We start from the raw sequence: 22,044 nt of genomic DNA, 5'->3' as shown, positions 1-22,044 counted from the left end.
CGTGTGGTGCAGTTCGCCCCACCCACCCAACCCCTCTTAATTCTCTTTTAGCTACCCCCTGGGGCTCGCTCGTCAGGGTTTCTCTCCCATACCTAATACTAATAAACACTAGCCCCCCCCCCCCCCCCCCTCTTCAACTTTTCAATTGCTGAATTTGTCAGTCATCACCAAATAGTCCAGTTTCGAGTTCCACTGTGCCTGCTGGTCATAGGCACAGAGGACGCATAAATACAGTGCAAGCCTCGGTTTCAATTGAATCGATTGCAAATACCAGCGAGATCATGAAGTATTAACAGGTTTTTGCTTTGTTTTATTCCAAGTTCCAGAGGATTCTCGCTGGTATGTGCATGGAGTCGAGGCTAACACTGTATTTATGCGTCCTTAGTCTGTAAGTCCAGCGGTCATAGTGGAACTAGAAATAGGCCCATTATCTACTATACGTTGTATTCTGGATCAGCAGTATCTAGGTCAGCGGTATAAAGGGGCATGCGCATATCACGCTGCGTCAAAGTTGGCATACAGCTCGTCGTTATACAAGTCAAGGTTGATGTAGTCCTAAAACAAAGAAAAAGAAACTTTATAATCAAGTCTAGTTATATCTATATCTATGTTTTATGTCCAATCTCTTGCTTAGCTATTGTAAGGTAGTCTCACCCAGGCGTCAATTGTCATCTTAGCAAAACATCCAGCATCCACTGACTTATTTAGGAAAGCTATTCATTGTCTATCAAGGTTCGTAAGTGAGGTTTAACCTTTGTTTTAAGGTTAATTTCGAAACTTAATTACATGATTTGTCTGCATGTTGAATAAAAATTACTTAACAAAGCATTGGGCCGATAAGAACACTTTTAACGAACATAAACCCACCTTCTTGTCTCGCTGTAACGCCTGCATGTTATCACGAAGCTCGTCAAATGTGGGCCGCTCATCGGGGTCTTCCTGCCAACAGCGGAGCATTACACAGTACCTAGTGGTGAAACCACGTGACTCAGCAACTCAGACTTACAAATGTAACCACAACATTACAGAGAACCTAATGGTGAAACCACGTGACTCAGCAACTCAGTGAACACATGTAACCACAGCATTACAGAGAACCTAATGGTGAAACCACGTGACTCAGCAACTCAGACTAACACATGTAACCACAGCATTACAGAGAACCTAATGGTGAAACCACGTGACTCGGCAACTCAGCGAACACATGTAACCACAGCATTACAGAGAAACTAGTGGTGAAACCACGTGATTGAGCAACTCAGCGAACACATTTAACCACAACATTACAAAGAACCTAATGGTGAAACCACGTGACTCAGCAACTCAGCGAACACATTTAACCACAACATTACAGAGAAACTAATGGTGAAACCACGTGACTCAGCAACACAGACTTATACAAGTAACCAAAGGCAGATACAGCTCAGTATCTAATAATATGTGCAAATAGACATTGTTTGCTATATCCCACAACAACACATCAATAGCCCTACAAGTATTTTTGTTACAAAATACAAGTTTAAAAAAACCCCAGATCTTTCATACTATCTTTGTTATGGACCTGGTAGTTTAAAAACACACTTATCAATTCCATATAAGCATTCTTGGTTATGGTCCATTGACTAGCTTTCCCCTACCGCTTACACCTCCCCCCCCCCCCCCCCCCCCCCATAAAATAACAATTTTTTTTTAAACAAATGACAACCATTTAAATATCATAAACCTACAAATAAAAACAAACTACCACCTCTCCCTACCTAATGATTCTTACTAAATGTCATTTAATCAGCGAAAGCAACTCACAAGGCGTCCCCGACGTGCAGTGGTTTTGGCATGCGGTATCCTTCACGAAGCATGCGCGGAATGTAGTTATTCCCTACTCCAGGGTAGGGAGAGTCGCCTGAAGAGAATGACGTCATGAGCGAGCGCGGATAAAAAGACATACGAAAATAAGACAGGACACTCACCAATTGTGAAAATCTCCCACAGGACTATGCCATAAGACCATCTGGTGAGAAAATCGGTAAATATTTAGTAGTTTCCAATTTTCCCAAAGCCAAATAATTGCTTTCTACTCACACATCGCTAGCGCTGCTCGATTGTCCGTACAACAGCGACTCGGGCGGCATCCATTTGACGGGAAGCGGCGCCTGCACAACAGAGCCCAAGATCATGTTACAAGGTGTGCAGCTTTTATGACATCATAACGATGTTTTCGTTCTACTTTTGAATCTCAAGGAATATGTGGAAGAGATGCACGTGAACTACTTCGAGCGAGAATATCCATGTTAATAGTTAGCAAAAACACCACCATCATGAAGACTTACCGAAGACGTCCGCGTGTAAATATCTTGGCTGACGTCTCTCGCGAGCCCGAGGTCCGAGATCTTACACGTGTTTTCCTCCCCTACGAGTACGTTACGAGCGGCGAGATCGCGGTGGACACACTGCAACAGATTAATAACTATAAAAAAGCAAATCAATGAAAGCTCTTAAACGGTCGAGGTTGTTTGTTGAATAGTTAGCTTTAGCTTGTAGGAAATAGCAAAGCTTAACGAAAAAATTGTGATTTAGGTAGGTGAGAAAAATTGTGATTAAGGTAGATGTGCATAGCTAGTTGTAATAATGTTTCACAATCTAACCACCGCGATGAAGCAATACGTTTGTGCGCATCGTCAAAAATATGGCTCTTGCGCGTGTTCTCGCGGGCTAAGGTAGACCTTTCAGAGGCCGTCCACACTAACACGAATTTGGTTGGATTTGTATACTTTTTTATACGTTTAGGCCTTAGGCCTCCGTCCACACTAACACGCGCGTTGGATCCAGCGAATCCGGATACTTTTGAAAACGCCGTCAAAAGTGAATCAAAATGGATACTTTGGTTCGTGGTGTGGACGTTCGAATCCGTTCAAAATGGAAACGATGGCGTCATATCACAGGCACGCCTGCTGCTTCGAGCATGCGCATATCATAAAAAAAATGACGTCACCCCGTACCTTCCAGCGTTTTCAAACGTTTAATTCCGTGTTAGTGGGGACGGCTAGATCCAGGCGAACACGCTACGAAAACGATCGTGTGGACGAGAATCAAGTGATGCGTTTTCGGCGAAACGTATCCGGATATTTTTAAATCCGCGTTAGTGTGGAAGACCCCTTACATGGTTGTCACGGAAGCGCGCGTCGCAATAAGCAATATTAAATTTCTGATTGCATTTTTATTCATTAGATGTTACTGCTATTATTTCTATAAAAATCATCAAGGGCTTATGATATTTTATCTACTGTTGGAGGTAAGTTATCACCTTGTTTGCAGCAAGAAAGGCCATGCCGTCTGCTATCATCCACGCGAACTTGACCAGGTCCTTCGAGACGAGCCGCGACGGGGGGCGGAGATCACCCGAGCAATACCAGTCCTCATGACCGCGTGACCGCCGCAGGTAGCCCAACAAGTCTCCATACGGCAGGTATTCAAGAATGATCGCCAAGTGATCTGCAAAGTAAGATGCAAGTTAAACATTATAAAAAATCTAAATATGATGAAACTGGTAGCCCGCTATATAAGTCTCCGTGCTTCAAGTATTCAAGAATGATTGCCAAGTGATCTGTAACATAATACCATGTTACTCGCCACTTGGAACTCGATATTGGTACTCGATAACTCGCCTGCTTGTCGGGTGCAGCAGCCAATCAGACGTACAACGTGTGGGTGAGGCCTGAGAGATTTCATCAAGTTCAGCTCCGCCAGGAAGTCTGTCTTGTCCTTCTCTTCAGCAGTAGCTGGAGAACACGAGTAGAAAATGGGATACAATAAAAGCAACAAAGAAGCATCAAAAGGGATGATATGGTGTTGGTTGCCAGGATGGTTAAAGTGGTTGTTAGTTGTGATGGTTGTCGTGGTGGTTTGTGTTCTGATGGTGACGATGATGATGGTGATAAAAATGATGATGGTGATGATAATGATTGTTACGAAGATGATGATGATGATGGAGATGATGACATGATGAGGGTAAAGAGATTAGCTTGCCGAGATCTCGAACAGGAATATAGAATGAGTTCGACTCTGCCACTAAGTTTCGTCTAAATTAAAGGCTTCTTCAAAGTAGAAGATGATGATGTGCTGATAAGGATGCTACTGCTGATGAAAACAATAATAGCAACGATGCGATCAGGTGATTCAAGTGATGCTGCTGCTGATGCCAAAGATTATGATTAAGGTGGTTTGCTTACCTTTAAGAGTTTTAACGGCAACCGTAACCTGGCCTGGAAACCCCGGGATCCCATAAGCCATCGCTTTGTCCACGTGACCAAAGTTACCGCTGCCCAGTCGCTTGATAACTGACAGGTTTTGGGGCGGGACCTCCAAAGCTTCGTCTTCCCCGACGCACGAGGAGATAGCATCAAGTCCGGTGTTCGTTTCTCCCATGTCTTCGTATTCTTCTTGCTATAGACGATGAAAAATGTTCCATCTATATTTATAAACCGTATTGTTTTACAAAATAATATCCAATAGACAGATTAAATAAAATAAAATTGTTTTTCTAAAGGATACTGAGTCACAAGACGGATCATGAGTATTTAATACCCAACTTGACTTTTGCAGCAAATGACTCTAAGAATCATTAATACAGCAGTAATGTTTTTCTTCTTTGATTTCCCATCTGGGGCACAGTGCAAACACAGTTTGTCCAGGTGATGTGGGTACTGGTTTTTTACTTACACATTCAGGTCTCGCGGTAAACTGTACAGTGGCATTGATTTCCCGAGGAGCGCGTCTGTCCCTCCTGACTCGATACATACACACCGCTGCCACCAGTAGGATAACCAGGACTAGCACCGCCCCCAGGACTGATGTGGCGATCACAAGCGGACTACTGCTGGAGCTACTGGTCTGGGCAGCTAGGGATAAAGGCACAACAACACAGTCACACAAAGAGACAAGCTTCAATGATACAACAGCAAAGTTATAAAAAGCCTCGTAATATGTGGGGGAGGGGGCCATGATATAGGCACTGCCCCCAGTACCCCGCCCCCCTTGCCTTGTTTAATGATGGTAGAGGTTTAGAACATCGGAAGTACGCGCGACCGCAAAAAATCGTATTTCGAAATATGTATATTGGAGTGTGATGGCCATTCGGAAAGCGCGAAAGCAACAAGGATGTACAACGAAGAATATGAAAGTCAAGGAGAGACAATAACAGATGACTGGTATAATTACCTTGTAAGCCCACGGCGTCACTGAAGGGTCCATATCCAAGCCTTGTCTGAGCGCGCACCTGAATGACAATAAATTAATTCGGGATTTTGAGGGTTTTGATTATTAATTCTATGATTGCAAGCGGTTAACACTGACCCTGAACTGGTAGCCTTTATCGCGGTCTATATCCACCGTCGCTCTTGTAGCGTTTATCGTCACTGACTTTTCATTGGCCGACTTCCCAGTCACGTGGTACTTGAGCTCGTAAGATGTTATGATACCATTGGGCTTCAAAAGCTTCCAAATGACCCTGACTAGGGTCGAGTCCACTTTCTCTACCGCGGTGATTTCAGGCTTGCCAGGGACTTCAAACAGAAAGACATTGAAGTTTGAAATATTACGACTACGCTTTTAGATTGAAAGGAATATATAGCTAATACCAGCAGTTCCAAATGCTTGTTTTCTGATATCTTTGTTGTACACTCTCATTTTTTGATGCTTGTTTTATTAGGATTTTAACTTGTAAAGCTTTGGAGACCTTGAAAACTCAGGGTTTGACAATTTCATTTATGAGATGAAGGTTACTCTACCTTTTAAGATCATCCCTATAGTGAATACTTTGTGAATATCACTAAAACACTATAACAGGGCCAGTTTATGTAAGACCATCCCTATAGTGAATACTTTGTGAATATCACTAAAACACTATAACAGGGCCAGTTTATGTAAGACCATCCCTATAGTGAATACTTTGTGAATATCACTAAAACACTATAACAGTGAAAGACCATCCCTATAGTGAATACTTTGTGAATATCACTAAAACACTATAACAGTGCCAGTTTATGTTGTACCGGTTGAACTCCAAAAAGTTGCATATCTGCCAATATCATTTTTATTATTTTAGTTTCGACATCTTAGACGATAACTGGTTTCATCTTACCCGCGTCAGTTGTTTGTATGACCAGCTTGGCAAACTCGGCCTTTTGACCTCCCCTCTCGGCTTCATCACTGACTCCGTTACGCGCATACACTCTGAACATATAGTAAGTGAAGGCAGACAGACCGCTGACCCGCGCCGACGTCCCGTGCTGTGCAACTGTGCCTCCACAGGCCTCCACACAGACGGAGCCATCACTGTCACATTTGAAACACTCTATCAAGTAGTACACGTCAGTCCGACCGCCCGTGTTATTGGGGGCTGACCAGGATAGGATTATTGCAGAGCTGTTCAGAAAAGGCTTATATAAACTTGTTGGGGGTGATGGTGGGCCTAAAGAATAGCAAAGATTCAAACAAAGCAGATCAGACCACAGGTCTGCATAAGAAAGTAAGGATAGAAGTTGTGAAAAGCAATGATATATGGTATGAGCATGAAGATTCAGTGAGTCTAAATAAACTCTTTTTTTAAATGTCCACATCCCATAGTATTTCTCCCATCAACATTTGTATATACAGGCAATTATCAAAATGTGTTTGGGCTACCTGTGATCTGATTAATCTGAGATTATGGTTTTTGTGGTTTTTAGATCAGTGATTGGTGCATTACGTCATTAAAGTGCCACGATCATCTGAATCATGCCACCTAGTTCATCACCTAGTTTCTTATGATTAGTACTTATGACCCTAATACCTGTACATGCGGAGCTGATGGACTCGTTCGCCTTCCTGTAGAAACCTCTGACACAGGTACAGCCTGTACTTCCAATTTCCATAGCAACACTGTTGTCAGGGCAACTTGCGCAGACAAAATATCCATGGACAGCTTTGTAAGTTCCAACTTTACATGCTTAAATAAACACGTGAAACACAGGAAAATGTGATGTGTATGTTTTTATGAAATAAATCCAAATAATGTTAATAGCTTCTTTTCTGATTCTCAGAAAAAGATAAAAAAATGCGCCGAGTTTGTAGACTCATTTTAACAATTTCAGAAGTTCGCATAAATCTTTCAAAAACGAGTCTACTCTCGATAATGGTTCGCAAAATCGTTTATTCAAAAACGTTAATTTTTTTTATTGGAAACACCTTATACCGTACATTCACATCTCTCTTTCATGTTTTTTTCTCTCACCTTGGCACTCAGCCCCGCCACCACCTGTGGTCGTGTTTTGATGTCCTGCGTCACATTGACACTCCCCGCTCAACAGTCCCGAACTCCACTCCCCATCTGATTGACAGTAACCATAGAGATCCCCCGCCCCTGACACTTGCTTGGAGTTTGGTGCGCATGCTCCACTTACTTTGATAGAATTGTTAGCAGGTGCTACAGTCGCACGGAGTTGTACCAGTGAACTTGGTAGCGCCATATCCGCGCATCGAAAATATTCTACTAAAATGCTCTGCACCGCAAGACATCCGCCTTTGTAATGAAGGGCAAGATAGACGTACGGTTTGCTGTTTTGTAGAATAAGCGATAATGTCTGTACATTTTGTGTCTTATTCCCAAGACTGGTCCAAAGTTTCGTCGCGTTCAGCGTCCCGATCTTGCTGTATGTCCCCGATGGGCTGCTGTTCGGGTCAGGGGCTGGTCCCGAGTACTGAGTCTCAGACTGATGAGCGTAGACGTCAAAGTCATGTCTACAGTAAGGGTCAACAGAAAACGTGGAGCAGTCCCTGGCATAAAATGTTGCCGTGAGCTCGATTCTAGTGGCGGGTCCAGTGTTGATGACGTCACTTCTCACCCACGGTTGCGGCGAAGAAGTTGCACAAGCTTCAAGCTCGGATCTACTCAAATCCCAGGGCTATAGAAATATTTCACCAGCGATTTCAAAACAAAAATAAAGCTCGAGAATATCGAATACAACTTCAGAAATCATAGCCTTACACTGCTTGCACTGCTTGTCCATCGCTCCCTCCACGGTTTCCCATCCATGAAATTCGCTAAAGGAACTGGAATAAGAAAACTTTGAACGTTTACAATGCATTTGATAACTTTTGAGACGTTTTTGTTTTTAAATTTTCGAGTCCCTATGACACTGTTTAGTCGCCATCATACCGCTACAATAATGTATTGAAATTGGCATATTTAATCACTTCCTTATTCATGAAATTGTGACTTTTATGTTCTGTATAAGCCTAAGTTCAAACGTCGTATTATCCATGAGCCGTATTCAATGCAAATGCATGCAAACGAATCGAAAAGTTTTGCAAATTAAAAATAACTCTTATTAACTTTAATAAATTGTTTCTCAATTGGTTTCTTATATAGTGATGAAGTACTTTCTTATCTGCGTACAAAACGAAACAAACAGTATTAGCTACGTAAAATGACATAAAATGCTGGTATTGAAATATTCTTAATTGTTATGTTATGCTTCGAGAGTGACGACGAGACATATCAAAACAAATCAAACTGCATCTCTAATGCCTTTACACCGGTAACTACTCACCTCTTTCGGCGTGTGAAGAGTAGAGAAAGACGAGTAGATCAACAACCAGATAGACCCACACCTTCATGGTGTCCTCATAAAGATAGCATATCTTTATATAGACAATACAATGAATGACAAAAAATTACAAAGCGAAGGTAGCAAACATTAAACCTAATATGAAACAATTACGAGACTGTTACTAATAACCCCCTCCCCCCGCAAAAAAATAAATAAATAAATAAAATAACTAGACATATATCCAAATCAGCAGGGGTAGACTAAACTAAAAACTTACTTAAGAACCTGGTTTTTATACCCAAAAAGGAAATAGGCCATAACGATCTTCGCATGATTAAATTAAGATTCTATAAAAATAGCGCCTCTTTTGCCAACAAAGTCATGGCAACCACCAAGTATTCTACTACGATTTCTCTAGTATATTTTATGGCGGGATTTGCATAACAAATATTTACTTACTATGTTATGAAGGTACCAAGAGGTTCGGGGTTTCATCGGGATAAAGCTGTCTGCTCAATTACCCCGGAAGTGTTCTGTAAACTAATGTGTAACGGCTCAATGCACGCGTGACAAGTAATGGTCACGCGTTGGGTCACCTTACTCTGTTACCCTTTTAGTTCAGTCACTATAAAAAAAATTATAGCCGAACTTAAAAGTAATTGAAACACAAACAATTTTATTGTTAATTGATAAGAAAAGACATTCTAAACAACATCTTGAGAGAATTTCTATTTTTCGGCCATCTTGGATTATTTTGTTTATCATGAGCGCACTGACAGAGGGATCTCGTCAAGTTTGCGTTCGCGGAGGGTTAGTGCGCCATGAATAACAATAGAATACAAGTTTACTGACAAAAAAAATCTTTATTGTTGAATTTCAAGATGTTCCCCCAAGAAAACCTTGGAGAACTTTTGGGAGGTTACCAACGACATTTCATTAAACACCGAAATCATTTGTGTTGCAATAACTTTAAGGTAAAACTTATGGCCGCATAATACGAAGTGCCTTAAAGTAGCACCTTTCGATTAAACATTGGCGGAGTCGAAAAGGTTTTTGCGTCTAAAATGACATGCGAATCTGCGGATTACAACAAAACTTTTTTGCGCGGATTCTCAAAACGTCGATATGCGTGGATATTTGGGAATATGCTGCAATTGTCTGATAAGAATGACTGCGCATTGCAAAGAAATCGTAAGACTAGGAGGGGTTTCAGATTTTATAAGTGCTCCAAAAATCTTCAAATCTGTCCAGCTTCACAGGTGTTCAAAGTGTAGAGAAAAATATATAGATTTAGGCACTGCCTAAAGAAGAGGCAAGCTTTATTACCATATTTTTATATGAAGAATCCTTGGGCAGTTAAGGTAGATGACCCCCCTGAATTTCTTTTGATAATTTAAAAGAGATTCATGATAACATAATCCACCTTTATATGCTGTAGAAAGATTCAAGTGCTGTATACTGCATACCCACCACTGAAATGCATGGTCCAAATTTTATTGATTATAGCTATTTCTCTACCTTAATGAAATGCTAGACCCATTCCCAATCTCTACCTTGTAGCACACCCAAAATATTGGTGATACTCTAAGTATTCATTGATAGCGCCATTATTTAGGACATAATAGGACAATTATTTACCTACATTCCACTCCGCCTTCACTTTACTCACTTTCGTGGGAAAATGGAAAATTATCTGCAGGTACACTAGGCGCCACAGAGTGACCACTTTATTTTTCATTACTGTTAAAATAAAAATCTCTGAATCGCTTCAATTTTCCTAGATGCACAAAATTTAGGGTAGTTTTTTTTTCGGATAAAAACTCGATGAGTTATGGGCATTTTTCGAAGTTCACTAAATCGCACTTTACTCGAAAACTATAAAAGGTACCGAACATCCGAAATTATCTTCGTACTCCTGGGACTCAAGCGCGTAGAATGAGCTATTCGCTGAGTCTTTCCGATAAATATTTAAAAAGTTACCCTTAACCCTCGACATTTCACCCTCGACCCTCGACAAAAACCTACACTCTTTCTCTCCCGAACATCAGAGAAAAGGGAGTACACCCAGTACTTGTATGCGGAGTTGACCTGTACGCTACTCGGAACTTCCTAAACTCTTTCTAAAGATCCTTTTTCTCTACAGTGGCTATTTTAAGTATCTTCTCTATGGTTCTGTTAATCCTCTCTACGAGACCATTTGCCTGTGGCCACAACGGAGTAGTTGACGCCCACTTGATGCCATTGCTTCTAAGGTATGCCTCAAAATCTACCGAAGTCAACTGTGGCCCGTTGTCTGACCTGAGGGCTTCTGGGTAGCCAAATCTCGTAAAAATGGCATCCAGAAAATCTATAACTGCCCCTTTCTTAGTAGATCTGAGCAATGCTGCCTCAAAGTACCTACTAAAGTAATCAATTATCACAATAACGTAACGACCATTTGGAAGTGGGCCTAACAAGTCTGTACTACAAAACTTCCAGGGTGATGTTGTCTCTGTTGTTGCTATGGGAACTGGTCTGTCATAACTAGACACTAGCTGGCATGACTCACATGATTTACACAGTTTCTCTATGTCCCTATCAATGCCTACCCACCACACTGTGCTTCTTAGACGTTGTCTGTGAATATCTACTCTCCACATCTGACAAACTACGGTGTCCATAAGCAACCACCTTTTCAGTTCCTCCCCGCTTCTGTATCAAAACTGCCCCAAGCTACAGGACTAGCATCCGCCACTACGAGAGTTTCTGCCTGCCTATCAAAATAAGCTAAGGTCTCGCTGGCACTCACACGCTTGATAGCCTGAAAACTATCTTCTTGTCTGGGGGTCCACTCAAAGGTCTCTGACTTCCTAGTAAGTTCCGTTAAAGGTGAGGAAAGTGTTGCTAGATCTGGGATATACCTGCCTATATACTGCACTAAGCCTAAGAATCCACGTAGCTCTGTTACATTAACTGGAGCTCTAGCATTGACTATGGACTCCACTTTGCCTGGGTTTGCAGCTATCCCTTTGTCTGAAATTACGTGTCCTAAAAACGTAACCGAAGATAAACCAAACCGACACTTCTCCGGATTAAGTGTTAACCCGCTCTCTGATAATCTTTCCATAACTTAACACTTGTTTGTCTTTTCTTGTGTTCAGCCTGATCTTTACCAAATACCATTATGTCATCTGCCAAGTTTAACACTCCTGGCAATCCAACTAACACCTTCTGCACTGTATACTGAAATACCTCTGGTGCACTGCAAATTCCCATACCTAACCTCTTCATGCGAAATAATCCTACATGGGTTATTTAAGTGGTTACGTCTCGCGATTCCTCCTCTAATTCTAACTGGAAACATCCCTGTTTAAGGTCTAACTTGCATAGTCGGAATCGGATACCTTTCGCGCAAAACTGCCTGGTTAACTTTCCTCAAATCAATGCACATCCTAATTTCATCTTTCGCCTTAGAAATTACCACAATAGGGCTTACCCATCTCGATGCTACACATTCCACTGGTTCGATTATGTCTTCCTCTTCCGACTGGCTGAGCAATCGGTTCCACCTTCCACCTTATCGTCAATGTGTAACTTAACCTTATTTCCCTTTAGTTTGCCCACCCCTGAAAAGCACTCGGGAAATTTAGACTTCATTTCCGAACCTAGGCTAGTGTTACATTGTTGTTGTTCTTGTTCTGAAACTGAATTTACCTGTAATAATTATAGCTTCTTAGCAGTATTATGACTAATCAAATTGCTAACTTATGCATTGCCATCAAAAACATAAAACGTTGCGACACATTTCCGGCTACAGATACTAACTTCCGTTTCAAATTCGCCTTTCAGCTTAAGCGCGTCCTCTTGACAAAGACCTAAATATGAAATCCTTCCAAGAAAAATTATCAGACGATATGGTCGCCACCTATTAACCCACTCACATCTTCACCTGTAACCCATACTATCAACTAATTCTTGGCCTTATATTCCTTCCTTCCTTTAGTCTTTTACTGTTTCCGCTCTGCTTGTACCAGCTTGTATTCTTGTCGTATCCTTGTTGTATCCTTGTCGTGTCTCTATATCTGTGTTTTTCTCGTACGTTCTTGCTTATGCACACAGCCTCCAGATCTCCAAACTAGGATTTTTCCCTAACATTTGAGTGCACCCTAGCCCGTTTAGCTCTCAAGCTATTCTAGGGTGCCCGCACCGAAGCATTGTTCCCCCTTGGTCTGCAAGTTAGGTTGTTTTTCTCCTCTCCCTCTCTCAATATATATATGAATATAAGAAAAAAAGAAAAAGAAGAGTAATATTATATGAAAACAAAAAAAAACCCAACCTATGTAACACTTAATTTTGTGTGCAAATATAAAGATGTTTCTGTTTCTGACCAAAAGCATACAATTTCTTGCTGGTTTTCCTAAGCGAAACATTACTCTTAATTTCCTCGTAAAGCTTACTTAAAACAATATTCGCCGCTGCCCCGGAATCAATAATAAACGGAAAACTCTTTCCCCCGACTATCGCCTGACACATAGGAGTCTCCTTGAGTTGTCTTATCTCCTCATCTACAGAAAATAAATGGGTCACCCCACTGTCCTTATCTGCTGACTCTTCTGTTATCTCGTGTTGAATTCCATTCCATGAGATTTCGACTCTCCTCCTTTGCAAAATTTCGACTTTGCAAAATGTCCTACGACTCCATAGTTGTTGCATTTTTTCCCCAATGCTTTACAGACTTTGTCGCTGGATCGATGCCCTTTTCTTCCGCAGCGATAGCACTCTGTTTCGGACTTTACGTTGAAAATTCCACTTTGCTGTTCTATAGGGGGGTGTTTCGACTTTTCCACAACGTGCTGAATCTTCAAACAGCAAAAACGTGTTTGCCAACTGAATCGCCTGGGCCAAAGTTAGGTCGTTCCCCTTCTGCAAATGTTTCCGCTCTATGCCACTGTGGTTTATACCAGATATAAACTGTTCAACGAGGTTCTCGTTTAAAGTCTCGCCGGTAAACCCGCAGTGTCGGATTGCATTCCGCAATCTTACTTCGAAGGCCGCCACACTCTCGTTTCCTTCCCTCTTTACTGCACGGACTTTAGTCCTTTCAAGTCGCGTATTCCGCACGGAACCATAATGCTTCACTAACTTATCCTTTAGGACCTTGAAATCCACCGTTTTGGGTACTTCAGGCGACACTAGATCCCTCAGTGTTTCATACTGCCCCGCAATCCGTAAAGGAGAAGCGCAACCTTGCTTTCCTTTGGAGTCTTCATCAAATCGCAATAACATTCCAATCGCTCCATATAGCTCTCGATGTCATCAACTCCTGTATAAGTTGGGACAGGGACGCCCAGTGCCATCTGCTGGGCCATGATCCCGAATCGCTCGTCGCCAATTTAGTGTCTTTCGCTATATATTTATTGGAGTCAGTTAACACAACCGCACGCTTTGGTTTGCGAATATAGATTGAGCATTAATCAAAGTATTTACAACTTATGGCATACGCCATGACCTTATATGGTATTACAAATAATCATTATCAATAACGTCATCTCTGTTATATGATACTTAAGTAAAGTGTGCTAGTACACTACATCAGTGCTCCCTCTATTACCAGGACTTCACTCAGTTTTCATAGTTTAATACAGTGGTCCTTCTTTTATCAGGAATTCACTGTGTTTTCATGGTTTAACACAGTGTTCCCTTTTTTATTAGGAATTCACTCAGTTTTCATGGTTTAATAGAGTGGTGCCTCTATTATCACGAATTCACTCAGTTTTCATGGTTTAATACAGTGGTGCCTCTATTATTAGGAATTCACTCAGTTTTCATGGTTTAATACAATGGTCCCTCTATTATCACGAATTCACTCAGTTTTCATGGCTTGATTAAGCGGTGTTTCTATTATCAGGAATTTACTCAGTTATCATGGTTTAATAGAGTGGTGCCTGTATTATCACGAATTCTCTCAGTTTTCATAATTTGATAAAATGGTGCCTTTATTATCAGGAATTCGCAGTTAGTTTTCATTGTTTAATATCATTTCATCATCACGGTGTCTCAGAACTTTTCATTCCTCCTTTTCTCTTTCTTGTCTTTGTCGTTGATCACCACCTTGCTTACGCCGTAGCATATTCTTTTGAAACACGAGCAGAATCTGGTTAGATCAGCGGTATCAAAGGAGCATGCGCACATCACGCTGCGTCAAAGTTGACATACATGTCGTCTTTATACAAGTCAAGATTGATGTAGTCCTAAAAAATAAAAACAAAAAGTCAAAATATATCATAGAGATTATTTTATGTCCGATCACTTGCTAAGCTATTGAAGCTAATTTTAGCCGCATCACTAAAATCGCACAAAAATAACCACACAATCCTTAATCTACGTATTCCAGGGATTAATTCGGTGCTACTTACGTATGGGTGCGTGATGTGTTAAAGAAATAAGAGCGGGTTCGTTTTAATAAAATGTTTTATGTCGAATTGGTGTTTCGAATAACTATGCATTTGAAGTTCTAAAAAGACTCTCTTTTTCACAGTTACATGTTTTTATATGAAACACTCATGCTTCGAGGCTACTTTTTTGTTAAAACTATGTGTGGACGAATTGACTCTATTTTTGTGAACGAGTTGACTCTACTTGTGGACGAGTTGACTCGACTTGTGGACGACACGGTTTGTGGACGAAGTGACTGGATACCATTGCGATATTGTCGATGGTGCAAATGAAGCATAACACTTTGATATTGTCGATTGTGGAAATGAAGCATAACACTTTGATATTGTCGATTGTGGAAATGAAGCATAACACTTTGATTTTAGATAAGTGTTTCGCAATCTCGGTACTAGATTTGTCTGTCGTTGAATTAACGAAATAAAATGGATCGAACATTAACCCACCTTCTTGTCTTGCTGTAACGCCTGCATGTAATGCGAAGCATTACAGAGTACCTAGTGGTGAAACCACGTGGCTCAGCAACTCAGACTTACACATGTAACCAAAAGCAGAGACAGCTCAGTATCTAATAATATGTGCTAATAGACATTGTTTGCTATATCCCACAACAACACATCATTAGCCCTACAAGTATTTTTGTAACAAAATCCCAGTTAAAAAAACAGATTATTCATACTATCTTTGTTATGGACCTGATAGTTTAAACACTTATCAATTCCCTATAAGCATTCTTGGATATGGTCCATTGACAAGCTTTCCCCTACCGCTCACCCCTCCCCCCCATAAAAATAACAAAATGTTTTCTTTTTCTAAAACAAATGACAATCCATTCAAATATCATAAACCTGCAAATAAAAACAAACTACTACACCTCTCCCTACCTAATGATTCTCACTAAATGTCAATCAGCGAAAGCAACTCACAAGGCGTCCCCGACGTGAAGTGGTTTTGGCATGCGGTATCCTTCACGAATCATGCGTGGAATGTAGTCATTCCCTACTCCAGGGTAGGGAGAGTCGCCTGAAGAGGATGACGTCATGAGCGAGCGCGGATAAAAAGACATAAAATAAGACAAAGAAAATAAGACAGGACACTCACCAATTGTGAAAATCTCCCACAGGACTATGCCATAAGACCATCTGGTGAGAGAATTGGGGTATATAAACTAGTTATCAATGTTTCCAAAGCCAAATAATTGCTTAATACTCACACGTCGCTAGCGCTGCTCGATTGTCCGTACAACAGCGACTCGGGCGGCATCCATTTGACGGGAAGCCGCGCCTGCACAACAGAGCCCAAGATCATGTTACAAGGTGTGCAGCTTTTATGACATCATGACGATGTTTTCGTTCTACTTTTTAATCTCAAGGAATATGTGAAAGAGATGCACGTGAACTACTTAGAGCGAGAATATCCATGTTAACAGTTAGCAAATACACCACCATCATGACGACTTACCGAAGACGTCCGCGTGTAAATGTCTTGGCTGACGTCTCTAGCGAGCCCGAGGTCCGAGATTTTACATGTGTTGTGCTCCCCTACGAGTACGTTACGAGCGGCAAGATCGCGGTGGACACACTGCAACAGACGAATAACTATAAGAAAGCAAATCAATGAAAGCTCTTAAACGAACAGGTGAAGTCTTTTGGTTGTTAGTTGGCGTTATATTTCCCTTGTTTGTTGAATGGTTAGCTTAAGCTTGTAGGAAATAGCAAAGCTTAAGGAAAAATTGTGATTCAGGTTGTGTGAAAAATTGTGATTAAGCCAGATGTACATAGCTAGTTGTAATAATGTTTCACAATCTAACCACCATGATAAAGCAATACGTTTGTGCGCATCGCCAAAAATGTGGTTCTTGCGTGTGCTCTCTCGGGCTAACCTTTATAGAGGCCGTCCACACTAACACGGACTCGTTTGATCCGTATACTTTTTGATACGTTTAGGCCTTCCGTCCACACTAACACGCGCGTTGGATCCAGCGAATCCGGGTACTTTTGAAAACGCTGTCGAAACTGAATCAAAATGGATACTTCGATACTTCCGTCGTGTGGACGGTCGAATCCGTATCAAAATGGATACGCTGGCGTCATATCACAGGCGCGCCTGCTGCTTTGAGCATGCGCATATCATAAAAATGACGTCAACCCGTACCATTCAGCGTTTTCAACGTTTTATTCCGTGTTAGTGAGGACGGCTAGATCCAGGTGAAAACGCTACGAAAACGATAGTGTGGACATGAATCAAGTGATGCGTTTTCGGCGAAAAGAATCTGGATACTTTTGAATCCGCGTTAGTGTGGACGATCCCTTACATGGTTGTCACAATAGCGCGTCGCAATAGGCAATATTAATTTTCTGATTGTTTTGTTATTCATTAGATGGCACTATGATATTGGAGATAAGTTATCACCTTGTTTGCGGCAAGAAAGGCCATGCCGTCTGCTATCATCCACGCGAACTTGACCAAGTCCTTCGAGACGAGGCGCGACGGGGGGCGGAGATCACCCGAGCAGTACCAGTCCTCATGACCACGTGACCGCCGCAGGTAGCCCAACAAGTCTCCATACGGCAGGTATTCAAGAATAATCGCCAAGTGATCTGCAAAGTAAACATTACAAAAAATCTAAATTTGATTAAACTGGTAGCCCGCTATTCAAGTCTCCGGGCTTTCAAGTATTCAAGAATGATCGCCAAGTAATCTGCAACATGTTTTAACTCTATTCACCTCTAGCAACTCATAACATGCTATTCGAGAACATCTACCGTAAGTATTCATTGGTGATCGCAAAGTGATCAGTAACATAATACCATGTTACTCGCCTCTTGGAACTCGCTATTGGTACTTGATAACTCGCCTGCTTGTCGGGTGCAGCAGCCAATCAGACGTACAACGTGTGGATGAGGCCTGAGGGATTTCATCAAGTTCAGCTCCGTCAGGAAGTCTATTTTGTCCTTCTCTTGAGCAGTAGCTTGAGAACACGAGTAGAAAATGGGATAAAATAAAAGCAACAATTAAGCATCGAATGCGATGATGAAAGTAGTGCTGGTTGTTAGGATGGTTAAAGTGTTAGTTTTGTAAGTTTTGATGGTAGTCGTGGTGGTTTGTGTTGTTATGGTGACGATGATGATGGTGATGATTGTTATGAAGATGATGATGATGGAGATGATGACATGATGAGGGTAATGAAATTAGATTGTCGAGATCATAAACAGGAAAATTGAATGAGTTCGACTCTGCCACTTAGTTTCGTCGAAATTAAAGGCTACTTCAAAGTAGAATATGATAATGTGCTGATAAGGAGGTGCTACTGCTGATGAAAACAATAATAGCAACGATGCGGTCAATTGATTCAATTGATGCTGCTGATGATGATGCCAGAGATTATTATTAAGGTGGTTTGCTTACATTTAAGAGTTTTAACGGCAACCGTGACCTGGCCTGGAAACCCGGGGATCCCAATAGCCATCGCTTTGTCCACGTGACCAAAGTTACCGCTGCCCAGTCGCTTGATAACTGACAGGTTCTGGGGCGGGACCTCCCAAGCTTCGTCTTCTCCGACGCACGAGTAGATAGCATCAAGTCCGGGGTTCGTTTCTCCCATGTCTTCGTATTCTCCTTGCTATAGACGATGAAAAATATCCCATCAATATTTATAAACCGTATTGTTTTACAAAATAATCTCCAATAGACGGATTAAATAAAATAAAATTGTTTTTCTAAAGGATACTGAGTCACAAGACGGATCATGAGTATTTAATACCCAACTTGACTTTTGCAACAAATGACTCTAAGAATCACTAATACAGCAACAGTGTTCTTCTTAGATTTCCCATCTGGTGCAAAGTGCAACCACAGTTTGGCCAGGTGATGTAGGTACTAGTTTCTTACTTACACATTCACGCAGTTTGTCCAGGTGATGTAGGTACTGGTTTCTTACTTACACATTCACACAGTTTGTCCAGGTGATGTAGGTACTGGTTTCTTACTTACACATTCACACAGTTTGTCTAGGTGATGTAGGTACTGGTTTCTTACTTACACATTCACACAGTTTGTCCAGGTGATGTAGGTACTGGTTTCTTACTTACACATTCACACAGTTTGTCCAGGTGATGTAGGTACTGGTTTCTTACTTACACCTTTACACAGTTTGTCCAGGTGATGTAGGTACTGGTTTTTTACTTACACATTCACACAGTTTGTCCAGGTGATGTAGGTACTGGTTTCCTACTTACACATTCAGACAGTTTGTCCAGGTGATGTATGTACTGGTTTCTTACTTACACATTCAGGTCTCACGGTAAACTGTACAGTTGCCTTGATTTCCCGAGGAGCGCGTCTGTCCCTCCTGACTCGATACATACACACCGCTGCCACCAGTAGGATAACCAGGACTAGCACCACCCCCAGGACTGATGTGCCGATCACAAGCGGACTACTGCTGGAGCTACCGGTCTGGCCAGCTAGGGATAAAGGCACAACAACACAGTCACACAAACAGACAAGCTTCAATGATACAACACAGCAAAGTTGTAGCAAGCCTCGTAATATGTGGGGGAGGGGGCCATGATAGAGGCACTGCCCCCAGTACCCCGCCCCCCTGCCTTGTTTAGTGATGGTGGAGGTTTAGAACATCGGAAGTACGCGCGACCGCAAAAAATCGTATTTTGAAATGTGTATATTGGAGTGTGATGACCATTAGGAAAGCGCGACAGCAACAAGGATGTTCAACGAAGAATATGAAAGTCAAGGAGAGACAATTACAGATGACTGGTACAATCACCTTGTAAGCCCACGGCGTCACTGAAGGGTCCATATCCCAGCCTTGTCCGACCGCGCACCTGAATGACAATAAATTAATTCGGGATTTTGAGGGTTTTGATTATTTTAATAATTAGAATTAAAATTCTATGATTGCAAGCGGTAAACACTGACCCTGAACTGGTAGTCTTTATCGCGGTCTATATCCACCGTCGCTCTTGTAGCGTTTATCGTCACTGACTTTTCATTGGCCGGCTTTCCAGTCACGTGGTACTTGAGCTCGTAAGATGTTATGATGTCATTGTGCTTCAAAAGCTTCCAACTGACCCTGACATGGGTCGAGTCCACTTTCTCTACCGCGGTGATTTCAGGCTTGCCAGGGACTTAAAACAGAAAGACATTGAAATGTGAAATATTACGACTACGCTTTTAGATTGAAAGGAATATATAGCTAATACCAGCAGTTCCAAATGCTTGTTTTCTGATATCTTTTTTTGTACACTCTCATTTTGTGATGCTTGTTTTATTAGGATTTTAACTTGTAAAGCTTTGGAGACTCTGAAAACTCAGGGTTTGACAATTTCATTTATGAGATGCGGGTTACTCTACCTTTTTAAAAGACCATCCCTATAGTGAATACTTTGTGAATATCACTAAAACACTATAACAGTTCCAGTTTATGTAAGACAATCCCTATAGTGAATACTTTGTGAATATCTCTAAAACACTATAACAGGGCCAGTTTATGTAAGACCATCCCTATAGTGAATACTTTGTGAATATCACTAAAACACTATAACAGGGCCAGTTTATGTAAGACCATCCCTATAGTGAATACTTTGTGAATATCACTAAAAACACTATAACAGGGCCAGTTTATAATGTACCGGTTGAACTCCAAAAAGTTGCATATCTGCCAATATCATTTTTATTATTTTAGTTTCGACATCTTAAACAATAACTGGTTTCATCTTACCCGCGTCAATTGTTTGTATGACCAGCTTGGCAAACTCGGCCTCTTGACCTCCCATCTCGGCTTGATCACTGACTCCGTTACGCGCATACACTCTGAACATATAGTACGTGAAGGCAGACAGACCGCTGACCCGCGCCGACGTCCCGTGCTGTGCAACTGTGCCTCCACAGGCCTCCACACAGACGGAGCCATCGCTGTCACATTTGAAGCACTCTATCAAGTAGTACACGTCAGTCCGACCGCCCGTGTTATTGGGGGCTGACCAGAATAGGATTATTGCAGAGCTGTTCAGGAAAGGCTTATTAAACTTGTTGGTGGTGATGGTGGGCCTAAAAGATTCAAACAAAGCAGATCAGACCACAGGTCTGCATAAGAAAGTAAGGATAGAAGTTATGAAAATCAATGATATCGGGTATGAGCACACACCGGAAGATTCAGTGAATCTAAATAAACGCTTTTTTTAATGTCCACATCCCATAGTATTTCTCCCATCAGCATTTGTATATACAGGCAATTATCAAAATGTGTTTGAGCTACCTGTGATCTGATTAATCTGAGATTATGGTTTTTTTGATCAGTGATTGGTACATTACGTCATCAAAGTGCCACGATCATCTGAATCATGCCACCTTGTTTCTTATTATTAGTACTTATGACCCTAATACCTGTACATGCGGAGCTGATGGACTCGTTCGCCTTCCTGTAGAAACCGCTGACACAAGTACAGCTTTTTCTTCCAATTTCCATAGCAACACTGTTGTCAGGGCAACTTGCGCAGACAAAATATCCATGGACAGCTTTGTAAGTTCCAACTTTACATGCTTAAATGAACACGTGAAACACAGGAAAATGTGATGTGTATGTTTTTATGAAATAAATCCAAATAATGTTAATAGCTTCTTTTCTGATTCTCAGAAAAAGATAAAAAATGCGCCGAGTTTGTAGACTCATTTTAACAATTTCAGAAGTGCGCATAAATCTTTCAAAAACGAGTCTACTCTCGATAATGGTTCGCGAAATCGTTTATTCAAAAACGTTAATTTTTTTTATTGGAAACACCTTATACCGTACATTCACATCTCTCTTCATGTTTTTTCTCTCACCTTGGCACTCAGCCCCGCCTCCGCCTGTGGTTGTGTTTTGATGTCCTGCGTCACATTGACATTCCCCGCTGAAAAGGCCAGAACTCCACTCCCCGCCTGATTGACAGTAGCCATAGAGATCTCCCGCCCCTGACACTTGCTTGGAGTTTGGTGCGCATGCTCCACTTACTTTGATAGAATTGTT

General features: G+C 41.5%; 2 protein-coding genes across 6 annotated transcripts in view; both read right to left on the bottom strand.

The window, feature by feature from the left end:
* Positions 1-133: 133 nt before the first annotated feature.
* On the bottom strand, positions 134-21,079 carry LOC5510768 (tyrosine kinase receptor Cad96Ca). Its single transcript, XM_048730092.1, has 13 exons — positions 20,758-21,079; positions 19,956-20,164; positions 19,804-19,861; positions 4,717-4,895; positions 4,227-4,440; positions 3,663-3,776; positions 3,302-3,489; positions 2,328-2,447; positions 2,080-2,150; positions 1,968-2,008; positions 1,804-1,900; positions 868-967; positions 134-555 (listed from the first exon to the last, which is right to left on the bottom strand). The coding sequence occupies exons 1-13, from the start codon at positions 20,855-20,857 to the stop codon at positions 496-498; spliced, it is 1,551 nt and encodes a 516-aa protein (XP_048586049.1). The 5' UTR covers positions 20,858-21,079; the 3' UTR covers positions 134-495.
* The window catches only part of LOC5510731 (ephrin type-A receptor 4), a 23,971-nt gene continuing 14,502 nt past the window's right edge, over positions 12,576-22,044 (bottom strand). Inside the window, exons 9-18 of one of the 5 annotated variants that reach the window (XM_048730090.1) lie at positions 19,305-19,483; positions 18,426-18,639; positions 17,875-17,988; positions 17,430-17,617; positions 16,479-16,598; positions 16,231-16,301; positions 16,119-16,159; positions 15,944-16,040; positions 15,464-15,514; positions 12,576-14,815 (exon numbers count right to left, since the gene is read on the bottom strand). In XM_048730090.1, coding sequence (XP_048586047.1) covers positions 14,737-14,815; positions 15,464-15,514; positions 15,944-16,040; positions 16,119-16,159; positions 16,231-16,301; positions 16,479-16,598; positions 17,430-17,617; positions 17,875-17,988; positions 18,426-18,639; positions 19,305-19,483 — 1,154 coding nt within the window. In that variant the 3' untranslated portion in view covers positions 12,576-14,736. The remainder of the gene's footprint in view (positions 14,816-15,463; positions 15,515-15,943; positions 16,041-16,118; positions 16,160-16,230; positions 16,302-16,478; positions 16,599-17,429; positions 17,618-17,874; positions 17,989-18,425; positions 18,640-19,304; positions 19,484-22,044) is intronic. The other 4 variants (XM_048730088.1, XM_048730089.1, XM_048730087.1 and 1 more) reach the window with 4 other exon arrangements.

The sequence above is a fragment of the Nematostella vectensis genome, chromosome 7 (genome assembly GCF_932526225.1).
Source record: "Nematostella vectensis chromosome 7, jaNemVect1.1, whole genome shotgun sequence".
NCBI classification, from domain to species: Eukaryota; Metazoa; Cnidaria; class Anthozoa; order Actiniaria; family Edwardsiidae; genus Nematostella; species Nematostella vectensis.
Note: the sequence above shows the minus strand (reverse complement) of the source record. Positions and strands in the feature narration are given on the sequence as shown.